The 20,880-nt window shown below is 42.3% G+C and overlaps 1 protein-coding gene across 1 annotated transcript in view; it reads right to left on the reverse strand.

The window, feature by feature from the left end:
* The window catches only part of LOC307228481 (C-myc promoter-binding protein-like), a 73,919-nt gene that overhangs the window by 46,417 nt on the left and 6,622 nt on the right, over nucleotides 1-20,880 (reverse strand). The window contains exons 2-5 of the mRNA XM_079998145.1: nucleotides 8,777-9,107; nucleotides 4,908-5,154; nucleotides 3,437-3,506; nucleotides 1,121-1,290 (exon numbers count right to left, since the gene is read on the reverse strand). Of these exons, the coding sequence (XP_079854271.1) occupies nucleotides 1,121-1,290; nucleotides 3,437-3,506; nucleotides 4,908-5,154; nucleotides 8,777-9,087 (798 nt within the window). The 5' untranslated portion in view covers nucleotides 9,088-9,107. The remainder of the gene's footprint in view (nucleotides 1-1,120; nucleotides 1,291-3,436; nucleotides 3,507-4,907; nucleotides 5,155-8,776; nucleotides 9,108-20,880) is intronic.

A 20,880-nucleotide genomic window follows, 5' to 3' on the forward strand; every position in this document is an offset into this window, starting at 1 on the left:
TTGGCGTCCTGTTTACATCAGAGCTGATCCGAGCTGGAGCCGAAAAAAACCTGTGTCTATTGCAGGGTCATTGGACCCGGGTGCAACCTTTCCCCACTAATGACAAACGCCGGATTTTACCGTTTTTTTTGGCGCAGTGGAAAAGGGGTATGAGGCACTCACATCTACTTCTGTGGGACCTAAAGCACGTATGTCAACACAGGCCGCATTTTAATGTCAGGTGTGAATAGGGCCCAAGTGTGCATGCGTATTTGTATAGTATGTTCTATCTAGCACTGAGGAGTGACTGTGGAAGTGAATGAACGGCATGTGTGTGTGTGTGTGTGTGTGTGGCAATGACTCAGTTTAGCAATAAGGTTCTGCTCAGTTGGCGTCAGAGTCCATCGCAGACTGCCAGGGACCTACTGACACTCTCCATGACCTTCGGTCAGGGAAACGCAGGTCAGCTTACTGTGAACGCACTGCTCTCAGCAGGAACATCTCCCTGCATGTGCCACACACATAACACCCACACCGGGTTCTGGCATGAGGTGTAGTTCTCGACTCGACTAATAAGATGTTGGAATGGCAAAAAGCCTATCTGAACATCAGCAGGCTCTGGATGTTATATATTTTCACTCACAAATCTTTGTAACCATCAGCCTTGTCCCGGCGGGCGGCTTTTCAAAGCAACAGCCGACTTGGTCTGAGCTAAAGGTTCAGAACTGTCCGAGGTGTGAAGTGGCGGAGATGGAGATATTTAGAGCAGAGCCTTGGGCTAAGACTACAGCAGTGGTCAACTATGGGTGGTTCCCTTTGCTGGGGGAACCACCTGGAACCTGCTGAAGGACCCCTGGGCTCAGACCCCATGTTCAGAACTTCTAACATAGTGTATGTGTAAATGTGTATTAATGTGGGTCTGTGTGTGTCCATGCATAGCACGCCTGACCCACTTTCCCTTCCGTCACACACGTTTCATTGTTCCTCGTTCTATTGTTGGGCGACAGTAGCCCTCTGTTTATATGTGAAGATGGTTGCGGTGGGTTTTTCTTTTGTGCTATGACTGAAACGCAGTTAGGTGGTCAGCGGTGAGGAGGACAGAGAGGGAGAAACACCGAACGTGTGCATTCATGCGTCCAACCTTCTCTCCAGAAGCGCCGGTCAGCACAAAGGTGGAGAACACCGGAAGGGAGTATTTCGTCTGAGCCGGCCAGCATTCGATATTCGCCCCCATTGGCAGGCAAAAGAGAGGGACCGACTCCGGCAGGGGAAAGGAGTCGTAGTCCTCCTCTGGATATCTGCTGAACAAACCTGCCAATAACAAACAAAATGAAAAACAGAATGGTGGAGTTCCAAAGCGCAATCTCTGCTCTGTGATTACCAATTACTGTAAATGCATATGTAGTCACAAAGCCTCCCGTTGAGTTAGCTCAAGATGGAGAGAGAGCAGCTCAATTTATCATGATTACAAAAACTAAGCTTGGTGTCATTTTAATCAAAGCTGCACGAGAAACACCCGGCTTTGTTAAAAGGTAATCACTGCCAGGTAATTACAGCCCTGTGTAATTAGTCATTGTCAGCGGATACAATAACACTGTGGTGTATAAAATAACACTTAACCATCGATTTCCTTTTGTACACTTCATTCTGTGCAGCAACTTGCTCAAACGAGAGCTCTGTATTCCTTTGTTCTTGGTTTTAGAAGGGGAAAAAAAACGAAATTCCTGACTGAACGTTAAAAAGGTAAAAAAAAAAAAAGCTAAATAACGGCTCCATCAAATGATCTCACAAAGTTGAAAAAACAGTGCAACACCATTCCATGGATACCGGGAATTTAGGTATTTGTTATTTTTGAGCAATTAATTATTGTGTTTGGCACTCCTTGTTATAATACATTGATAACATTTATTTCACCAGATAACAAATCTTCGAAATTGCAATACTTTTGTTTGTGTGGTCGGTTTTTCTCTCCATCAATTATTAATGACAAACAAAAAAAAAAATGAATAACCAAACTAGTGTTGGGTTCTTGACCCAAGGCGTCACTGCAAAACTGCCTGTCTGATGGCCGAGTGATCCAGAACAGACGAGGGGGATCATTTCATTCACAGTGCACTGTATATTGGAGATGCAGGAAGCAAAACGTCAGCAGGTTTCCTTTGGAGGTGGCCAAAAACAAGTGTCTCCCTCCGAGCAGACAGCGTGATCAAAGTCAAAGCACTAAAGTTGGTCACGGATGTGCTTGTGTTGCCGCATTGAAGAGTCGAATGGATTTGACTGAAAATCAAGCTAAAATAAGTTCACTGCAATGTCAAATACCTAGCGAGCGCTCAAGGCTGTAAGGGAAATAAAGCATGCCAGCATACAGAATCTTATCTCAGAACTCCCTAAACATGCTTGAGCAAGCCCGTAACGCACTGGGAGCAAGCGAGCAGATGCTGTCCTCATGCTGCCGGTGTTGAAAGACAACTGAGGGGGAATCGGCAACAACACTCATTTCCAACCGCAACAGGGAAAGAGCAACACACACGTTTATTGGTTCGGAATTTCACTTTCTTTTTTGGTCAGGATGATGCATGGTATTGTATATTCAACACCAATTTGCTGTTCAGTCATTCGCTGTCTGTAGAACGTAGGGGTGTCACGATTCCCATTCGAAATCAAAGATCATTCGAAATGAGCGTTCCATTCTGAACTTCGAAACCACAATCAGGTCCGCGATTCTCCCCGCGTTTTTGTGGGGTAACATTGTCTGACATGGGCGCCATATTGGGGCGGTCAAGAGCCGCCCGGTGAACAAATGAAGTGTGCGCTGGGGGGTGTCGACAGCGGCTCGCCCTGCTCCAAAGCCACTTTCATGAAATTTTGTTCCGGAGTCGCGGCGAGCTGCGGAGGGGTCCGCTGCGCCGCATCCCTCGACACACACTGCACCCGCCCACCTTGAACAAGGGCTGAAGGAATTAAATTCTGATAGGGTTTGAACATTACAAAAAAAAAAATAAGGTTCAATATATGTTCATCCAGTTTGTTGCACAGTGAACACATATCAGAGAGAAATATCCCCGGTAACCGCGTGCGTGTTATTTATCATTTTAAATAGTCAAATATAAGATATTTATTGAGAAACAAGTGATTTTCTTTACAAAGCAAGACTCGATACTCTAACAGTGGCATAGCAGTCTCTGCTGAAAAAAAAATTGAATCGAGACATTAAAATGGAAAGACATAGAATCGTCGATTTGAAGACGTGACACCACTAGTGGAACTGCTAACATCTTTTAAACCACTCCTAAGACAAATGATCTCAACGCTGCAGCCAGTCTGTGAATATTTGGTTGCTTTCCCTTGGAAACTGTGGAGCTATAAGAACGGAGAAAAAGTGTTCAGAGACAACTTAGTGTTTTTCCTGTATCTTGTACATCCTCTTGTACATCACATACTCTGAGCGGTTACTTACCTGCTTTGTAGGCTATGGTGTTGGTCTTGGCCACAGACTTCTTATAGCACAGGTACACGGAGGAACCCCACTATAAAAGACAGAAAAATGGAAATGCATGGATATATGTCTCATTGGGTCTGGTCAGGTCTAAACTCATGTCTTGAAAAAACGTACCACAGCTTGTTTTTGTTGAGTTATTGTAATGGGATTCTAGGAAGTCTTTCCGCCACAAGTGGACTTTTTTTTAATACTTGTTCTTTTAAAAAAGGCTTTCATCTAGAAAATGGTCAGGGGTGCTGAGAGATTCCAAGATTGAATCCAAAATGACTTGACAAATTAATATTCAATATAATTTTTTTGCATCAGTCATTGGTGATAGCTCAGTAGTGTAGTGATAGTTACATCTGTAGCTGACGCACAGTTTCCACATTTTACTTCTCTGTCAATTCAAAGATCTCTGTCCATTTGTCTGTCTGCCCTGAGTCCATTTGCTGGCTCACTCCATGCTCACAAAATGTTCTAAAACACATATGAAGCCACAAAAACATCTGTGCACGTGGCTAGGCAGAAACGCACACAGACACGCCTGTGTGCTCTCAGAGGAGCTACATGTTCTACCAAATTACAAAAACAGACTATGGTGAGATTGCAAGGATTTTTATAGAACATAAACACAATATTTGTGTGTGTGTGTGTGTCTGTGTGTGTGTGTGTGTGTGTGTGTGTGCAGGTGTCTAAAATCCTCACATAGGAGTAGATGAGGACTACTAGACTACACTGTTGGTGGGAGTGCAACAGTAGAAGGTTGGGAAATTTCGGAATACCATCCTTTTTTTATATATCTCAGGAAAAAAACAACAACTGCAGCAGCAGCAGCAGAAAGGCACACACAACACCCTGAAGCATCAAGTGGCTTTTTTCGGGAACTCTCTCTCCCTCCACAGACTCAGGACCCAAAACCTTGCTTTTTGCAAAACCACAACTAGCGCAGGAACCTTGTCGAAAAAGGGAAGACATTCCATTTCATTCCATTTCCCAATAACAATCAAGCCCATCATTTCCATGACCTCACAATTGTGGCTCAAAGGCAGTTTACTAAATAAAGGTTGGTTCAAATCAAACCCCCCCACACACGGTGATGTTGTCAAACTGAGAAACGTAGACCGAGAGGTAATGAACATCAAATGTGAACATCAATTTCACAGTGATAAAAAATAATTCCCGAGATCAAAACTATATATTATCGGAACAACCGGCAACGGTAATTAGGGCAGAGCTATCAGCCCACAGTGAACGGAAACCATGAAGGATGATTTTCAACAGATGTTATCAACAACAGAGAGATTGGATGTGAGAGCTAAACGCATGCTGCATTGAGGATGCTGATGTTGAATTTTGATTGTAGGAATTGGCAATTACACAAACTAGAAGAACCGCTTAACCTGTTGAGCTGGACAATGTGGAAGAATATAGTATCACAGTGACATACCATGCTGCTGTTGAGATTCTTCTCCACCTTGCAGAAGGTGTGGGGCGGCGTCTCTCCCTTGGCCGGGATGATGATGCAGATGTCGGTGACGGCCAGCGCGGCGTGCGGCTGGCTCTCGGGGGCGCGCCGGTACGTGACGTAGATGCGCTGGGACGAGGTGCTGCTGATGTTGGCCGGGCGACCAGTGGGCGTGGTCTGGATGAGGTGGCAGCCATGTTTCAGACGCTCCTTCCACTCGTACAGCACCCTAAAGTGTTGTGGTGGGGGAGGGGCTTTATCAGCTTTGTTCATCTAAAAATGGAAAAGTCTATGGGAGTGAGGTATGGGTTTTATTGGAATCTACAGTATGTGTGCATGACCGTTGCACCAGCATCTGGCCAGATTGTTCTGTAGACAGGCTGTCGGCTCAGGTTTTTTGGCCGGCTTTCAGATTTCCGAGTAGCCGGGGCTGAAACAATTCTCTATTTGGCCGAGTCAACACAGGGCTAACCAATTCCCCACCAAGCGCTGACATTCCGAGTCGGCCACATCTCCCATGCGATGGCTTAATCCAGCTGCAGAGATTCCGTCATCTCTTTCTCCTTTGTATGGCGCTGACATAACAAATGCCGTTCAAGACGAGCACGACAGGGAAATAATCAACTGGCAGCTGGTGTCCCCCTGACATCATCTCTGAATGAGGCTGTAGACCAACATGCTGAAACAGTAGACGAGATATTTTACTCCTCCCTGGTCTAAGTATATCTTACTAATGTGGGAGTTTTTTTATATACCACACAAGTAAGATTATTTTGTAAAAATCCCATATTTATATTGCCATTAAATGTATTTGCATTATGCAAGTGCTCCTCTAGATGCTGTTTCCATTGTTGATGGTGGGGTCCCCCCTTCCCAGTAACCATGCAAAGACTGGGTAAGCTCAAGAAGTGGATGGCAGCAACAGTGAATTTGATAAAGCAGTGTAGCTGGTTGTGGTCAGTAAACTGTTGTTTATTCAAAAAATAAGAACATCACCCTCTGATGAAAAGAGGTCCCGACCACCAAAAAGTAATGAATCTATCAGTAGTCAAATTTTGGGGTAAAGAAAGTCCCGGTCTTTGTCATGAATCCTCCCTGATCTCCCATAATTTATGCTCCCTTCATTCAGTTTACCCATTTGTTTTCATGGATTAATTTAATCTGCTTGTTTTCCTCATGTCATGTCATTTCAGATCCTACAGTTTGCAGTCACACCTTTCCCTTCACCTGGTTTTCCCCGCCTGCAGCTCATTCCTTCATTAGTCCCTCAGTTTACATAAACACCAGTCCACTTCCCTTTGTTCTCTGCTAGATTGTCTTACTGCACTTATTACCTAATTCCCTGGATCCTGATTCTACCTGTTTCCTGCTGGTTAAGGTTGCCTTCTCTGATGGATCTCCTGGTTTGGACCCTTGCCTGTTTTCTGTAACAAACCTTGTGAACTTTGACTTCATACCTGATCGTTTTCGCATGGTTCGCAATGTATCGCGCCCACAGTAATGGTACGGTTTTGGTATCTTTATATTTATGAAAAAAAAAGGGTAAAAAATGTTTTGATAGTAGTCTGCCACAAATAACTAGTGCTACCCTCTGTGTAATTTGCATAAATAAATCTGATTGGAGGGGAGGTGTCCAGGATAGTGGATCGTTCAAATATACATTTTTGTATAAATATATATAATACTTTACAGATGTTTCACAATAAAAAATAAAACCAGCCCTATAGTTAGTTAATTTTGTGTAGAACAGGTATAAACAGTATTTTTCACACATAAATAATAATAGTAAAATAACTTATTGAAATAAAACCCCATGTTGAGACCAGTGCCTGTGTGCCTTCGCTTTGTGAACCTGACGTGACAGTGGGTGCGCTCCTTTTCAGCCAGGGCACCTCCTGGCGAGGGAGGAGCATCTCTTACATAGAGGGGGAAACATTTGCTGGTGCAGGAGACGGCAACTTAAACAACACAACATAAAATGCCATTTTCCGACTGGACAAATTGATTGACTGCACTCTTTACTAAAACATTTCTATGTAAGTTTATCTTGTTTCTATAAAAAAGGCTTGCGTAGCAGCGTGCAGTTGGGTTACACTACGAGGCCCGTCGCCGTCGGGCCTTGTAGTGTACCAGACACAGACACAGACACAGATGAACTTATGCATGTCATAATGTTTCTTAGTGTTTTGAAAGACTTTCAATTACTGGTGGAATAACACACACACACACTTGTTACTCATGTCATCACCCTGGTCCAGATTCTTTTGACTAGCAAGTGCAGCCCCTCTGGGTTATCAACACATTTGATACAGCATGCTGCCCGCCATCTGACAGCCCTGGCAGCAGCCTCTGTGTAAGTGCCTGATAAGCACCGAGCTCTGCAGCGTTGGAGACTCCTGTTTGTGTCCACTTAGCAGTTGTCACTGCCTGCTTCCGTGAACAGACTGACCAACAGCTCCGGACGTCTTTGTGGCGGACCGAGGGGTGCCGTTAAGCCACGGCTGCAGACGGCAGCGCAGCTTCCTTCCCGTGGTCGCACAGCTGTCCAGAAATCGATCGAATTAGCGTCCAAGTGGTGGTGAACCTTCGCTGCACAAAGGTTTTCTTAAGTCTTTGTCTGTCTTGCAGTAGGGGATTGGTGTCCGGCGCTTGAGAGCCCAGCAGGAGCCCAGCCGCAGCGCCAGGAGCGCAAGAGCCTGACATTCCTCCTTTCCTTTCATTGTCTATCGTTTTGGCCTGCGAGCCTCTAAGTTCAGGATTCAAGAAAGCCTACCACATAAATAAACCAAGGCCACACTGCGTCAAACCGGTCCTCGCTCTCTTCCTCCTCCTTACCACCCTGAGAAGTGACCCCTCGGCCACAGTCTTCAGTTCAAAAGATGCTGAATACAGCAATGAGAGCCGATGGAGGTGATTAAACGTTCAACAATTTTTGACAAAACTGCAAGGGCTGGGCTAAAAATATTACAATACTCTGATTCAATTCTATTGTTTCAATTCCTGAATTGATCCAATCAGAATTTTAACATTGCTACATTGTTTACAAGTTATGTAAACATTTCTCACTTAAGTTAAATAGCAATTGTCATTATGTCTAAATTGTCAATATACTAATATAGAATCATATCATGACCTTTTTGTATTGAAATCGAATTGCGAGAGCCTGCCAACGTATTGTAGTGGTAAAGCCCCAAAATCCCATGCCGTTTTTCGTTAAGTTTTCTCTAAGGCGGCAATAGTCCGTCCCCGCCCTGGGGCAAGCAGGGTGGGGATTGAGTAATGGCTGGTGCAGAGACGGCCAGGACCTGCCCACTGGGATGACGAGCTGCACCCATTCCTAATTAACTGTCCTGAACATACAGTAGTTGTTTCAGTATGTGCTGGGAGATGAGTCATAGTACTGAGCTGAATTCTACTTGACAGCCTGACTATTTGGTATTTTGCTGTTGGAACCTTGCTGCCTTGATGAATTCCGTCTCATCAAGCATCTTTTGGACGATGGTAAACTAAAGCAACATAAAGGCAACTTTTGCAGAAAGGCATTAGGCCATAGATCCAATTTGATGATATTTGGTCTCTAGCTCCCCAATCTGAGATTTTTATTGCTCGACATGATTTTGTCCAAAATTCCATATCTAGCCGAACCACTGCTCTACACTGGGGAAGCAAGCAAACTTAACTGGCCTGTTATTCCTAACCCAGTGACAATTACATCATCTTGTACACCTCTACCAAATTTGCTCCAGCTATAGATCAGATATGGTGAAATTTTATCAGCCAACCACAAAATCATAAATTAATTTGTGATGATGGGATTTCCACTGAGGTCAGATAAGTCCATATTCACTCACCCCAGGTCGGTGAGTGGTGGCTTGTCACAGCCTCGTCTGTAGCACAAGAAGATCTGCGGCGCCATGAGGCCACCATTGTTGAGGTCGGCCGACAACCCACTGGGCGTGGTCTCTATGCAGCTGAACCCCAGTGGCACCTCTTCACCCAGCGAACGGATCACCACCGCCACATCCGTGATTGGTGCCTTGGGCTTGGCCGTCTTGTGGCAGGCGTCGTCGAAGTGGATCTCCTGATCCAGGGGCGTGGAGGAGTCCGTCAGGCCGGCCACCACAAAGTAGTCGGCTACACGAGGGCCCTTGTCCTCCATCATCTCCCATCCCCGCCAGCCGCCTGCACCAGGAGAGTGGGAGGGAGGTGGTTATCCTTTTTCTGATTATAGTTAGAATAGAGGTGTCGTGCCCTTGACTAGGCAATACAATTTATGAGAGAGATTCAGATTGTATATGGAGACGGGGCTTTATTTGAGTATCAAGTGGTCAGTTTTCATAATGTGGTGCACTAGAACAATAAAGAGTTAGGTAAGCCTCAACGGTTATCTTTAACAGGTGCATTGAGGTTTCTCATTACGCCTGAATCACACACAAAAAAATAAAAAAATAAAAAACAACCTTGTGATTATGCTTGTCAGGCAGGCAAGGAAGCAGGATGATTAAGCCAAACAGTAGTTTCCTTGAGCTGCAGTAAAATTAAAGACATGCCCTGACTGCATAACAGAAGATACTCTCGCTTCAGAAGCAAAGACTGCTAAAGGGTTTTACTGACATCGTTGAGAAATCATTACTACAACTAGAAAAAAAATGAATCACAATTTGAGTGGATCAATTGCATTCAGATAAAAAAAGACACAGCTTGGGGGATTAGAAAGCAGGTGCTCTATCATCATTTGTTAATGATTTATTATTTACTCTTGAATAAGGCTTGGGTGATATCCCAAATTTTATATCACAATGCAGTCCCAATGTCACGATACACAATATTATCGTCGTTTTCGGGGGGGGGGGGGGGGGGGGGGGCTTTTTGGGTTTCATTCAATTACAATAAATGCATCTACAATAAAAAACACTATCTGTTTTCTTTAGGGAAACGGTGAACCTTTATAGCGGATCGCAGAGAACGGATCGCTTTATGCCGCTCCAACTAGGAAGTTGCGCGTGGGCGTTCACGTAACGTGCATGTGGAAAGGATCCCCCATTCACCATGCGAACAGTGACGGTCTCACGGTCAAAATGAGAGACATGGCAGCTCTGTATGACAATTTAAAAAAAACTTTTTTTATGATATTAATTTAGTTTTGCAAGTAATAAACTGGAGCTGCAACTTAATCACCGGACCATCCGCACCATGTCCAAATCATAGGCTCCATCTGCTTCCTCGCTGTTCCTTGCTTTGTCTGTGCTCTCTGCTGCACCGTCCCTTGCTCCCTGTGGTACCACGGATGGACGGGGAGCAATATTTAGAAACTGTGAAAATATCACATATGGTGGCAAATATCGAGAACTTCAATATTATCAAATATCGGCCCAAGCCTATATTGAATTGTCGCTTTCATAGTCTAATGCCAGGGCTGATGGAATGGAATCAAAAGCCCCTTTCCCACTCCCGCGAGTATTGGCAATGGCATCATCTTTGAAAGGGATCTGGTCTTGATGTTCCGTAAAATCTGTTTGGTAAATCTCCCCATTTTCAAAGTAGTATAATTTATGGGAAAATGCCGGTATAGCTGTGAACAGAAGTGTATGGGAATGAAAGCAGAAACATTGACGTAAAGTAGAAGTGGAACCGAATACAAATAAACAAATACAAATATTTTTTTTGTACAAATATTTCAAAAGTTATTTGTTTTCGGGAAGAAAACATCCAGAAAAATGGTGAGTCCGAATCCAATCCGTAGAGCTCGGCTGCAAAGACGAGAAACTGAAACACGTGTAGTCTCGACGGAGACAGGTCTTTATATTGTTCAAATAAATTGTTTTTCGTCTTAACAATGACACTCAGACCCGAGACGTGTCTTTTAGAGGTAGGGGTGTGGTGCGGGGTCATCCGGCACAAGGGCTTCGCTTGCACTGCTAGCTGCACTGGAGCGCAGAGCTGTAGACGATCGGACAGGGAGAGGTAGAAAGGGTGGAGAACGTTCCTTCTCCAGAGGCAGAGCGTGTAGGGGACGGGGGCTCTGACCCCTCCAGCGGAGGAAAGAGTCCGTCCAGGAGGGGCGGGCAGACAGGAAGCGAATATGATACTGTTACCTAGTCTCATGTGATATTAGACACATCTCATGCGAACAGTACGTAATGTATCCGTAACAGTCGTCGTGTGGGAACAAACTTTACACGGTACACGGAACCTTTCCGTAAAGGAGGCCGATGTGGGAATGACGACCCACTGCCTTTGCCGGATATTTTTTATCCAGCAATGTTACGGATTCCATTTGGGAAAGGGGCTAAATAGGCCAATGCTTTGACAGCAAAAATAAAAAACGAAATTCAATGTTCATCATCTCATCATCATTTGTCTACAAAGAAAATAAATTAAACCTTTTAGCGACAATCAACCCAAAAATATAAGTAGATTGGGCTTGTAGAGCACAGCTCCATCCACCCATCACCCTACGTGTGTTTCTCGCTGTGAGATTAACTTTCCAAAAGTGTTGTTAAAGGGGACTTACCATGAAAACCCACTTTCTCGGTGCTTGTGCGCCTACATTTGGGTCTCTGATGGGCCTGCTAACACGCAAACTGTGAAATAAGTCAACCCAGTCAGCTTTTTGTGAGCTGTATATTTTAGAAAACATGTCAGATTTGTGACTCGGTCCTGCGTCACATTGAGACACATTGAGAATTAGAACCGCCCTCCATCTGAGTAACTCCACCCACTGCCGGAGAATAACAGGCGCCGCTGGGAACTGCTCTGTTGGATTACAGACCAGCAGAAATCTTTTAAAAGAAAGAGGAATTAATACCAACTGTCTGAGAAGAAACTGCAGACAATGGAAATGTAAGTATTTAAAATCTAATTCTGCTGTATGTTTCTTTCTAAAAAAAAAAAAATTTAATAGTATGCGGTAGACAGACTGTAGGCTGCGGCGCACGATCAGCTGTGCGTTTCTCCAAACAAAACCAATAAAAAGAGTGTGTTTTTATTGTAGATGTATTTATTTTATTTTAGGACATTTACGTGAAACAAAATTCCCACGTGCGGTGTCCTGGTGCATCGCAGTGCGCAGTGGAGTCTGTGTCCCCCTACGAGCTTGAAGCAACGAAAGTCGGAACAACCTTTGAAATTAGTCCTTGCAGATCTAATTTGAGAGACGATTCAGCAACTTGATTGCTTATTTCTCGCCTCAAATTTGTTCAGAAGCAGATTTTTATGGCTCAAACCCCATTTGCTCACAGATCACGGAACTTGTGCTCAAACCCCATTGGCTCACAGAACTAGGGGCCTCAGGAGGGTGGCGCGAACCATTTACACAGAGTGTCCTGGAACAGGATGGGTTAGAGGCATGTTAGAATGGCTAGAATGCATAATCTGAGTGGTATTTTCATCAAAAACATGTTTTGGGGACCGCAGAGACTTATATTAACTTGTTGAAAAGGAGCATAACAGGCCCCCTTTAATGCTCCTACTGACAAGTAGCCATTATACATATGTATTGCAAATGCATTCTCTGCTTCCCGGAGAAAGATTGTGAGTGCAAGTTTGGTTTAGAATTGGTTTGACAAATGAGCAAGAGAGATATCTGTGGGGTGCAAGTGCCAAAAAAAACTCAACAATGGAAGCCAATTTTATCTCCCAAGCACACTATAGAAGAACCTAAATTGTGCCAAGAGAAACCAAGAGACTTTTTCAGATAATAATCTTAAAAATGGCTTCTAGGGCAAAACCTGAAGGGACAAGAAGAAGGGGTGGTTGGCCATTATGACATCAATATTGTAATATGAGACTAGATATTGCCTCGAATTTTTGTCATTAATTATATCATAATATGATATAATTAAATGGGCTTTAATAAAGTAGAGTAATGCAGTTTTTCTGAACTTTATAGACTGTTCTATCTATTGCAATCCATGTCTAACAGCTTGGTTATAACATCCACATTACCAATAATTCGTTTCTCAAGTTGTTCCTGTGTGTAAATATCTTACGAAAGCCCCAATAGGCGTCCCCAAAATATCATCAAATTATAGCTAGAGGTATTTGTCCAAAAATATGGTGATATTTGATTTTGTCAATGTCACCCAGTCCCAACGTGAGGCACCATAGTGTAAAGATCCTCGCCTCCAGCTTCACAAAAAGATTCTCCATCTTCATGCTGACTAGGCTGATAAAGAGAGCAGACACTAACATCCAGCCTTAAAATTGATTTTTCTTTCTTTTGTTTTAGGCTACTGGTGTCCACTTCTCCATTGAGTCTGCCAAAAATAGAAAATGGATGGATGTTTAAAAGCAGAAATGGGAATCTGTGGATACTGTGTGCCTTTTGAGAATATACTGTATACACACTGACTGTAATCAATGGATCACGTTTGAAGTACTTTCTCTGTGTAAAAACATACTTTGTACACGGAGAGGTACAGTATGAATGGTAAAATTTGTCGCTGACAGGGAATCTTCTGCCATTTTCCCGACTGGGTGTGGCAGGGTCAGTTTTCATTTGGAACCTCGTCTTCTGCAAGAGCAGCTTTATTAGAACCAGATTTTCTAATCTAAGGGTTATGTTGATTTTATTCACATAATACAGCTGCTGCCCGCAAATCAGTGTCTCCAATTCCACGGGCATGAAGTAAGAGGGTGTGGGGAGAGGGGACCAATTAAGAGGGTGTTAGCTCTCCTAAATGTCTTGACTTGATGCAAAGACTGCCAAGAGGCAACTCTTGCTTTGTGAGACCAGGCCTGTCCACCGGCTCACACAAGGTAATTTAATAACTGCTAAAATTGTGCTACAATAAGCATTGTTTAATTGCTATTTTCAGTGTTACAGTTGCATATGTTTTCTGAACTGTCTGCCTTGGAGAAGCTGTTATATAATGCTTTTGTTAGACCTGCTTTTCTGTCAAAAACATGATGAGACTAACTGAATTTCCCTCCATCCCTCCAGTGGATCAGTCCACTTGCAGGCTTGCATGAGAGCTATATGTCACTTTCATAGCATAATAACATTATAATTGTGTAACAACGCATGTATATTTGTTGCAGAAAAGCAGTAGACAGTTCATTTTCCTCAACTCAACAGCTGAAGCGTGGCAATATTTGGTTGCAGTATTTCTAACAGATTTTTGGCTCCGATGCCGATCCCGATTTTGGAGAGTGCTAGCCCACCAAATACCGATGGTGGGCTAGCACTGATATTTTGTCAAATATCAGTGCTTTGTTTATTAAAGTTTTTATATATTTGAGATCATTTAACTAATAAGCAAAGAAATAAATACAAATAAACACACAAATAACTTTTCAATAGATGAAAAACAAGATACAAGATATTATGTACAAGATAATATTAGATTACATTTTTATTTTTTATTCTTTTTCCGAATTCCAGTGAACACATCACTTCCGAAACAAATTAGTTTTCCGAGTTTCCCATGAACACAGCATCGGCTCCTGCTTGGAGAGCTGTGTCCGTGTCTAGACACACTTGTAAACAAACATGGATGGATTTAAAATGCGTAGTGAGACTTCTGTGCTTGTTTTAGTGGGTAACTTATAAGTAGTGTAAAACAGACAAGTACAGGGTAAACAATCAATGTTTTTTTGTTTATTATACTTGCTTAAAAATCAGGAGACGTCGGCTGCATTACTGCCAATCCCAATGTGTTCAGAAAAGTCAAATAATGGCTGGTATGTCAGGCTCTAATTTCTAATATTAGCTAAAAATTTCCCTTCAAATTTTTATGGAAACATACTGTAGGATTTTACAAAATGATCGCGATCGGCTGAAAAAATTTAACGTTCCAATAATTGTTCATGTTTTTTCCTTTGGCTCTCTGTTCCAACCACTGAAAGAGAAAAAGCTTGTTTGCGGTGTTTGCAACTTGCACTCAGATTGCAAAGAGATCTCTCCTCATCACTCTGTCACAGTTAGAAAGAGACAGGAAGACCCTGTCAAAGCATCGGACATGCAGAATTTATGAGCATTTTCAATGCTTTAGGAGCGTCTGGTCTGGTGGATAGGTCAGCTATTATTTGACTTTTATAACCACATTGAGTTCGGCAGTTATGCAGCTGATACATCCCATTTTTCCTAAGTCCCAAGTATAGTAAACAAAAACACATTGATTATTTATCCTGCACTTTAAAGTTACTCACGAAAATAAGCGCGGTAGTCCAACTAGGCATTATAAATCCATCCATGTTTTAATTTTTATACTCACATTTAGATACGGACACGGGTTTCCAAGCAGGAAGCGAAAACACGGGAAACAAATTTGTATTGGAAAATGTGTTCACTGGAATTCGAGAAAAAAAGTACAAAATAAAAATGTTATTTAGTATCATCTTTTTAATTTTTTTATCTAACCAAAAGTTATTTGTATGTATATTTTTATTTATGTGTTTTCTTATAAATCAAATGTTCAAATATAGAAGCTTTCATAAAATATAAGATTTAAAAATGTACAAATGTTGCACTTGTTGACAACATATCGGTCCAAACATCGGTAATCAATGGGCTTGGACTCTCCAAAATCGGTCAGACTCTAATATTCATTACATAATTTAGTCTTTATGAGGGCTGAGTTTTGGTTAATCCCTTAGTAGTACTGGTACCTTGACTTTTTGTCTCAAAAATAGTATTGTTTAGGACCTAAACTAAAATAAAATTGTTTCAGACCTAAACAATACTATTGATCTTTTCCATACTCTTTTCCAAAAATGTAAATACAATCACAAGACACATTTATTCTTGCCACAGAAATACTACAAAATATTGTGCTACTTGAGAGTTATTATGCAATTTGGTTGAAACCATAAAAGTACTGAATTCTGTTACTCAGCCCTAACCCTCATGGATAGCAATAGTAGCTCCACCTTGCTGCCGGGATGGTATCTCTGGTTACCATACAATTAAACCTTCTGGGAAATATCAGCTACAAGAGTGGCTAAGGGAGCAAAAGCAACCCACATCTGCCCAGTCTCCAGTGTCCACAACCACGGAATTAAAATGTGCTTCCTGTCCAACAGACTAGACAGACTATTAAATGTCTGGTACTCTCATTCACATGACAACACATCAGTTTACCAGACAGAAAATAACGCGTGCGACGTGACTCTGTTGATACAGAAATTGAGCAATTCAAGAAAAAAGGGTCCCTCCAAATTACTAATTAAAGGGACCTACAAAAAAAATAACCTCAAAATTATTCCAACTCATACAAAGATACAGATTCGATTTTTAAACTGGCCTGGAAACAACTGAGTAAAATAAAACACAGTTTACAGCACTGTTAATGACTGCTATAGCAGGACAATCAGTTTCTGATGTAAAAATTATGTTTCCACCTTTCGTGGACGAACTGCTTTGTTTCTCATTTTCAGTTTTTATGACGTATTTTGGTCCCAATCCCACATGTTGCCACACTTGGGAAGTGCTGATTTATGGAACTAAATCCTCTGCCATAATCTAGCACTCCAGAAATGCAGATAAACACCTTTAAGTGAGCTATAATGTGACACCAGGAGCATGTTGTTGGCCTCTCAGTGCAAGAATCTTAGACATTCATTCCAACACATACAATGCAAGAACATTACGCAGTGTTCCCCCTATAAATGGATGGGCCTGGTGGGCCGCCAGACCAACAAGAACCCCCATGGCCCGGGGAAAAAAAATGGAACGCCAAAAATAACTGTCACCCAAAAGAAATTAAAAATAACTGTCTTTTTTTATTGGAATTTACAGTCCATTTTTGCTATTTAAACACATGTAAGTAGGGAAACTAAGGATGTTCAAATGTGCCGACTAGACGAGCGACTGTCTCAGTGATCCCCGTGTCAACAGTAAAATCGAAAAAAAAATTGTTTTTTTTTGGTAATGGCCTATTCACAACGTTCTAAAAACTTTACTGATTCCCAAAATAGCCTATTCAAAATGTTTAAAATAAAATAAAAAATGAACAGTACTGTTTTCCAAATGGGAGAGGGAGCGAGTGTGCACCCGCACCGGCACGGCGGTGTGTGCTACGGGAGTTGGGCTTTCTCACTTTGCATCTTGGAAAATGGAAACTTCGCATAAGATTCGGAGGGTCTCACAAAACCTATGAAAGTGATGAAAGACCCCATGAACTGAATGAAAGAGCTCATGTGCGTCTCCGCCAGGTGTATATTTAGTCATTTAAATTTACATTTATTTATATATTTATTGCCCTCTTTATTCCATAGGCATATTTATTTTTATTTGCAACGATGACGGTAATGAGCTCAATATCGGGTGATGTCACGTGACCAAGGTATCCCAAATCAGAGTCCCTTTAAATGACTGCGCTCACCGTTGCTGTGGGCAGTGTGAACTGTGAACGTGACACCACAGCCGCGGCACCATCAGACTGAGGCTGGCCCGGCTATTATGCCCTTAACATCACCTCGTCTGTTTAGGGCTTTTAAGGTGCGTACCACCAGGCCTGAAAAAAATTCTAGGGAAAACCGTGTTACGATATATCATGGCGCATTCAATTAATTATTTGTGTATATATAAAATTGGTGGTGACTCAAGGACCATGTGGTGTGGTTTGAGCAGCCACACCTGACCTGTATCTACCTGTAGATAATTAGGGACCCAGAACCCCCATCCCCACACACACTCAAGAGAGGAGCCCTGTCATGACCTGTGTCCATCTGCTCCGGGGCTTGTTCTATCAAGTCCCCTCTCCACAAATAACTTGTGTGTTTTCTGGCCCCGTTGTCTGTGTCACTGTGCTGGAGGGACCTGAACACGGCACTTGGGTAGCACGTGGGAGGCGAAACTGCCACAGACCATTAGCCAGGGTAGTAACAGTAACACACTAGACAGTCCCACAGGTAATCCTGAGGCTTAGCTGGGGAACAGCCTCTCTCGATCTAGTAAGAAATGTCTTATTGGATGGATGCAGAAAAAGTGTTTCTTCCTCTGTGGATAGATGGAAAGGCATGGAGGAACTCTGCAGCAGAGCCAGATGCTATTTTGTGAAAAGATTTGGCAAGGTTAAAAAATAGTTGAGCGATCGAAGCGTCCGTGAATGTAGAAAATTAAACACAGAAAGCAGAAGACATGTGCTTTTAAAGATTAGCCTGGCTTATTACACCTCTGAGGAAGCAAATTAACAGAGGGCATTGCTGCAACTTCTCTGCTCGTCTGCATCATGTGCCAGAGAACATGTGCCTCGTTCCCACCACATGTTAGCCTGCTAAAAATACAATGCAAACTAAATACCAAAGCTGCCGTTACACACATTACATAAGGAATATATATAGGACAAAATGTGCATACTTCCCCCCCTGCTTCACACCCCCTCGCTCTCTGCCTGCTCCACATCTGAGCTGGGCTGAGGAAGGCAGCCCTCCTGAGCTCACCATGGAAACACCACACCGCTCATATAGACGTTTGTACTTTTGATCGCACTCCAGCAGACTTTCCTGTGCAGGTGAGGGTGGCGGTTTTGGCAGTTTTTTAGCCCCAAAACAAAACATTCAGCCTGGCATTGGAATAAAATGTCAATAAAAGGAAATAGATGCAGGAAACTGTCAATATGGAGACAACTTTAAAGCTATCATTTTAAGGTTGTTTGTTCAATATTTGTCTATAGCAACTTAAAATAGTTATGTTGCAATTTCACAAGTTCTGCTATATTTTCTCGGTAGCCAGGAATTCAGGATCAGCAGTTTGCAACATCTAGGTATGGTTGATCCACCAAAAACGCATCTTTAATGCCTGATCTTACCTGACTCTCATGCAGGGAAGTGCATTCAGCAGGGATGTTAAACGGTGTTGACTAATCGACCGACTGCCGACGGGTGTCGACAGTAAGAAGTGAAATCCTTTTTTTTTTTTTTTAAACCTTCTACAAACTTTACTGTTTAGAGCCTCTTCATAAAATTCGAAATAAAATAAAAAACTAACAGAACTGTTTTCCAAATGGGAGAGGGAACACAGTGTGCGCATGCACATGGCAGTGTGGGAGAGGAAGTTGAGCTTGCGCAGGGCTCAACACTAACTTTTAAAAGTGGTTTCCAAGCTGCAACCAGGCATCAGCTTCAGCCGAAACTGAAAATATGGTTGCCATTTTTAGTAACCTTATATTTTGATTAATTAAGATACTATGCAGTTATACATCAGCTTAATGATGAAAATGTGACATATAAGAATGTTTAAAAGCTCTATCACAGTAACTGACCAAAATTCCTTGTAGTTTGTATTTTATCTGATACTTTACAGAATTTGAATCTTCAGAGAGGAAGAAACAAGTCAAGACAGACAAGAGCTGGCCTGGTCACACTGAGCCTGTGTCTCTGTCGCTCTTACACCCACATTTACAATAAACGCTCACCACACAGGCGATATGAATCTCAACAGTCCTGTTTGTCCCCTCATTGTTAACAATGGTAAATTCTAATGCGCATCTTTCCATTTAAAAGTAGCTCTCCACCAGATAAGGTCTAAGACATGCTCATCATTAATGCTGTCTATCTACAAAATAAGAACTGGCATTATGTTGAAAAATCTAAACAAATGGACCAAAAAAAGACTAACTAAAGACATTTCCTGTATATTTCTTCATTTTAGGTACAATCGTTTTGTAACGACAATATAATTTCAGTTTTTTTGTTTTTTTTCTGTCTAGTTTTAACTAAAATGTTTTGTTCACACCTAATTTTAGTTTAGTTTTAGTTAACTGTACAGTACTGTACACCATACATGCAAACATATGTATGGTGAATAAAAGACCTGAAAAATACTTGTGTTGGCCGACAGTTTTCCAAGTTCCAACGAATGCATCACTTCCGACACGCATTACAGCTTTCCGAGCCATGAACGCAGCATAGCTTCCTGGTTGTTTAGAGCACTTTAAACTGGAGACTAGAGCTGTGTCCACGGCAGTTCTGACGTAATATCAGGGAACGAGTCCACTAGATAATCGTTCTCTCGGATGGATAAAAAATGAAAAAAAAAATATATATATATATATATATATATATATATTTTTTTAAATGGGTCGCTGCACCCCGCCCCCAACCCAAAATAAGGTGAAAAGAGGCGACATTCGCTGAATAGCAAGTTGTTTGCATTCCTGACTGTAATAACCTTGCTCGACTGCCATCCACTGTGATCGAACTCTTCGGCTGACAGAGCTGTCGGCAGCCCGGCAGGAGAGACACTCAGTGGTGCGCTGGGATTTTAGACCGGTACGCACCGGTGCGCATGCGAATAAACGTACGTGTAGCATTCTGGTTCCAGCTGTGACAGCAATATTTGAATATCACTAATGCAACAAATTGTAATTATTTGTGCAGGTGTGGGTGCACTGTTTGCTGTCCCTATTTTTTATGTTAAAAAGTGGTTGCCAAAGGGGGCAAACAGAGGCCACAAAATGGTTGCCAATTGGCTCAATCTGGTTGCCGAGGGCAACGGTTAGTGTTGAGCCCTGAGGTATGATTTGAGACGCTGCTTTGTCATCATCTCACCATGGCAGACTGCCATCACGTGGGCAAAACCACACAGTTCTCTCACAGTTTTTATAGCTGAATATGTAATTCATCATGATAAATGTATTTATTTATTTTAGCCTACATTCGCAAATGCATGCAAAGAGATGCTTGTTGATTCGGCAAAATGGTGAAGCATGATCTGCAGCTTCGATCAGAGCAACCTTTTTTTTCCCAACAAAGTGTTTTTATTGTACATTTATTTATTTTACTCCATTTTTTTATTAAATTAAACAAAAAAAGCCCTGTGTGTAACCGTAACAGGGACACTGTAATGGGGACACTTTCTCCGTCACCCCCCCCACGACTAATCGTAGATGCCTCCGACACGTCGAGTCGACTGGCAAGAAACTCATGTCATTAACATCCCTAGCATTCAGTTCAGTACGTTCTAAATTGAGGCAGGTGAAAATAGAGAAAATAGAAGTCTGCATCTCAG

The sequence above is a fragment of the Zeus faber genome (genome assembly GCF_960531495.2).
Source record: "Zeus faber genome assembly, chromosome: 3".
Taxonomy (NCBI): Eukaryota; Metazoa; Chordata; class Actinopteri; order Zeiformes; family Zeidae; genus Zeus; species Zeus faber.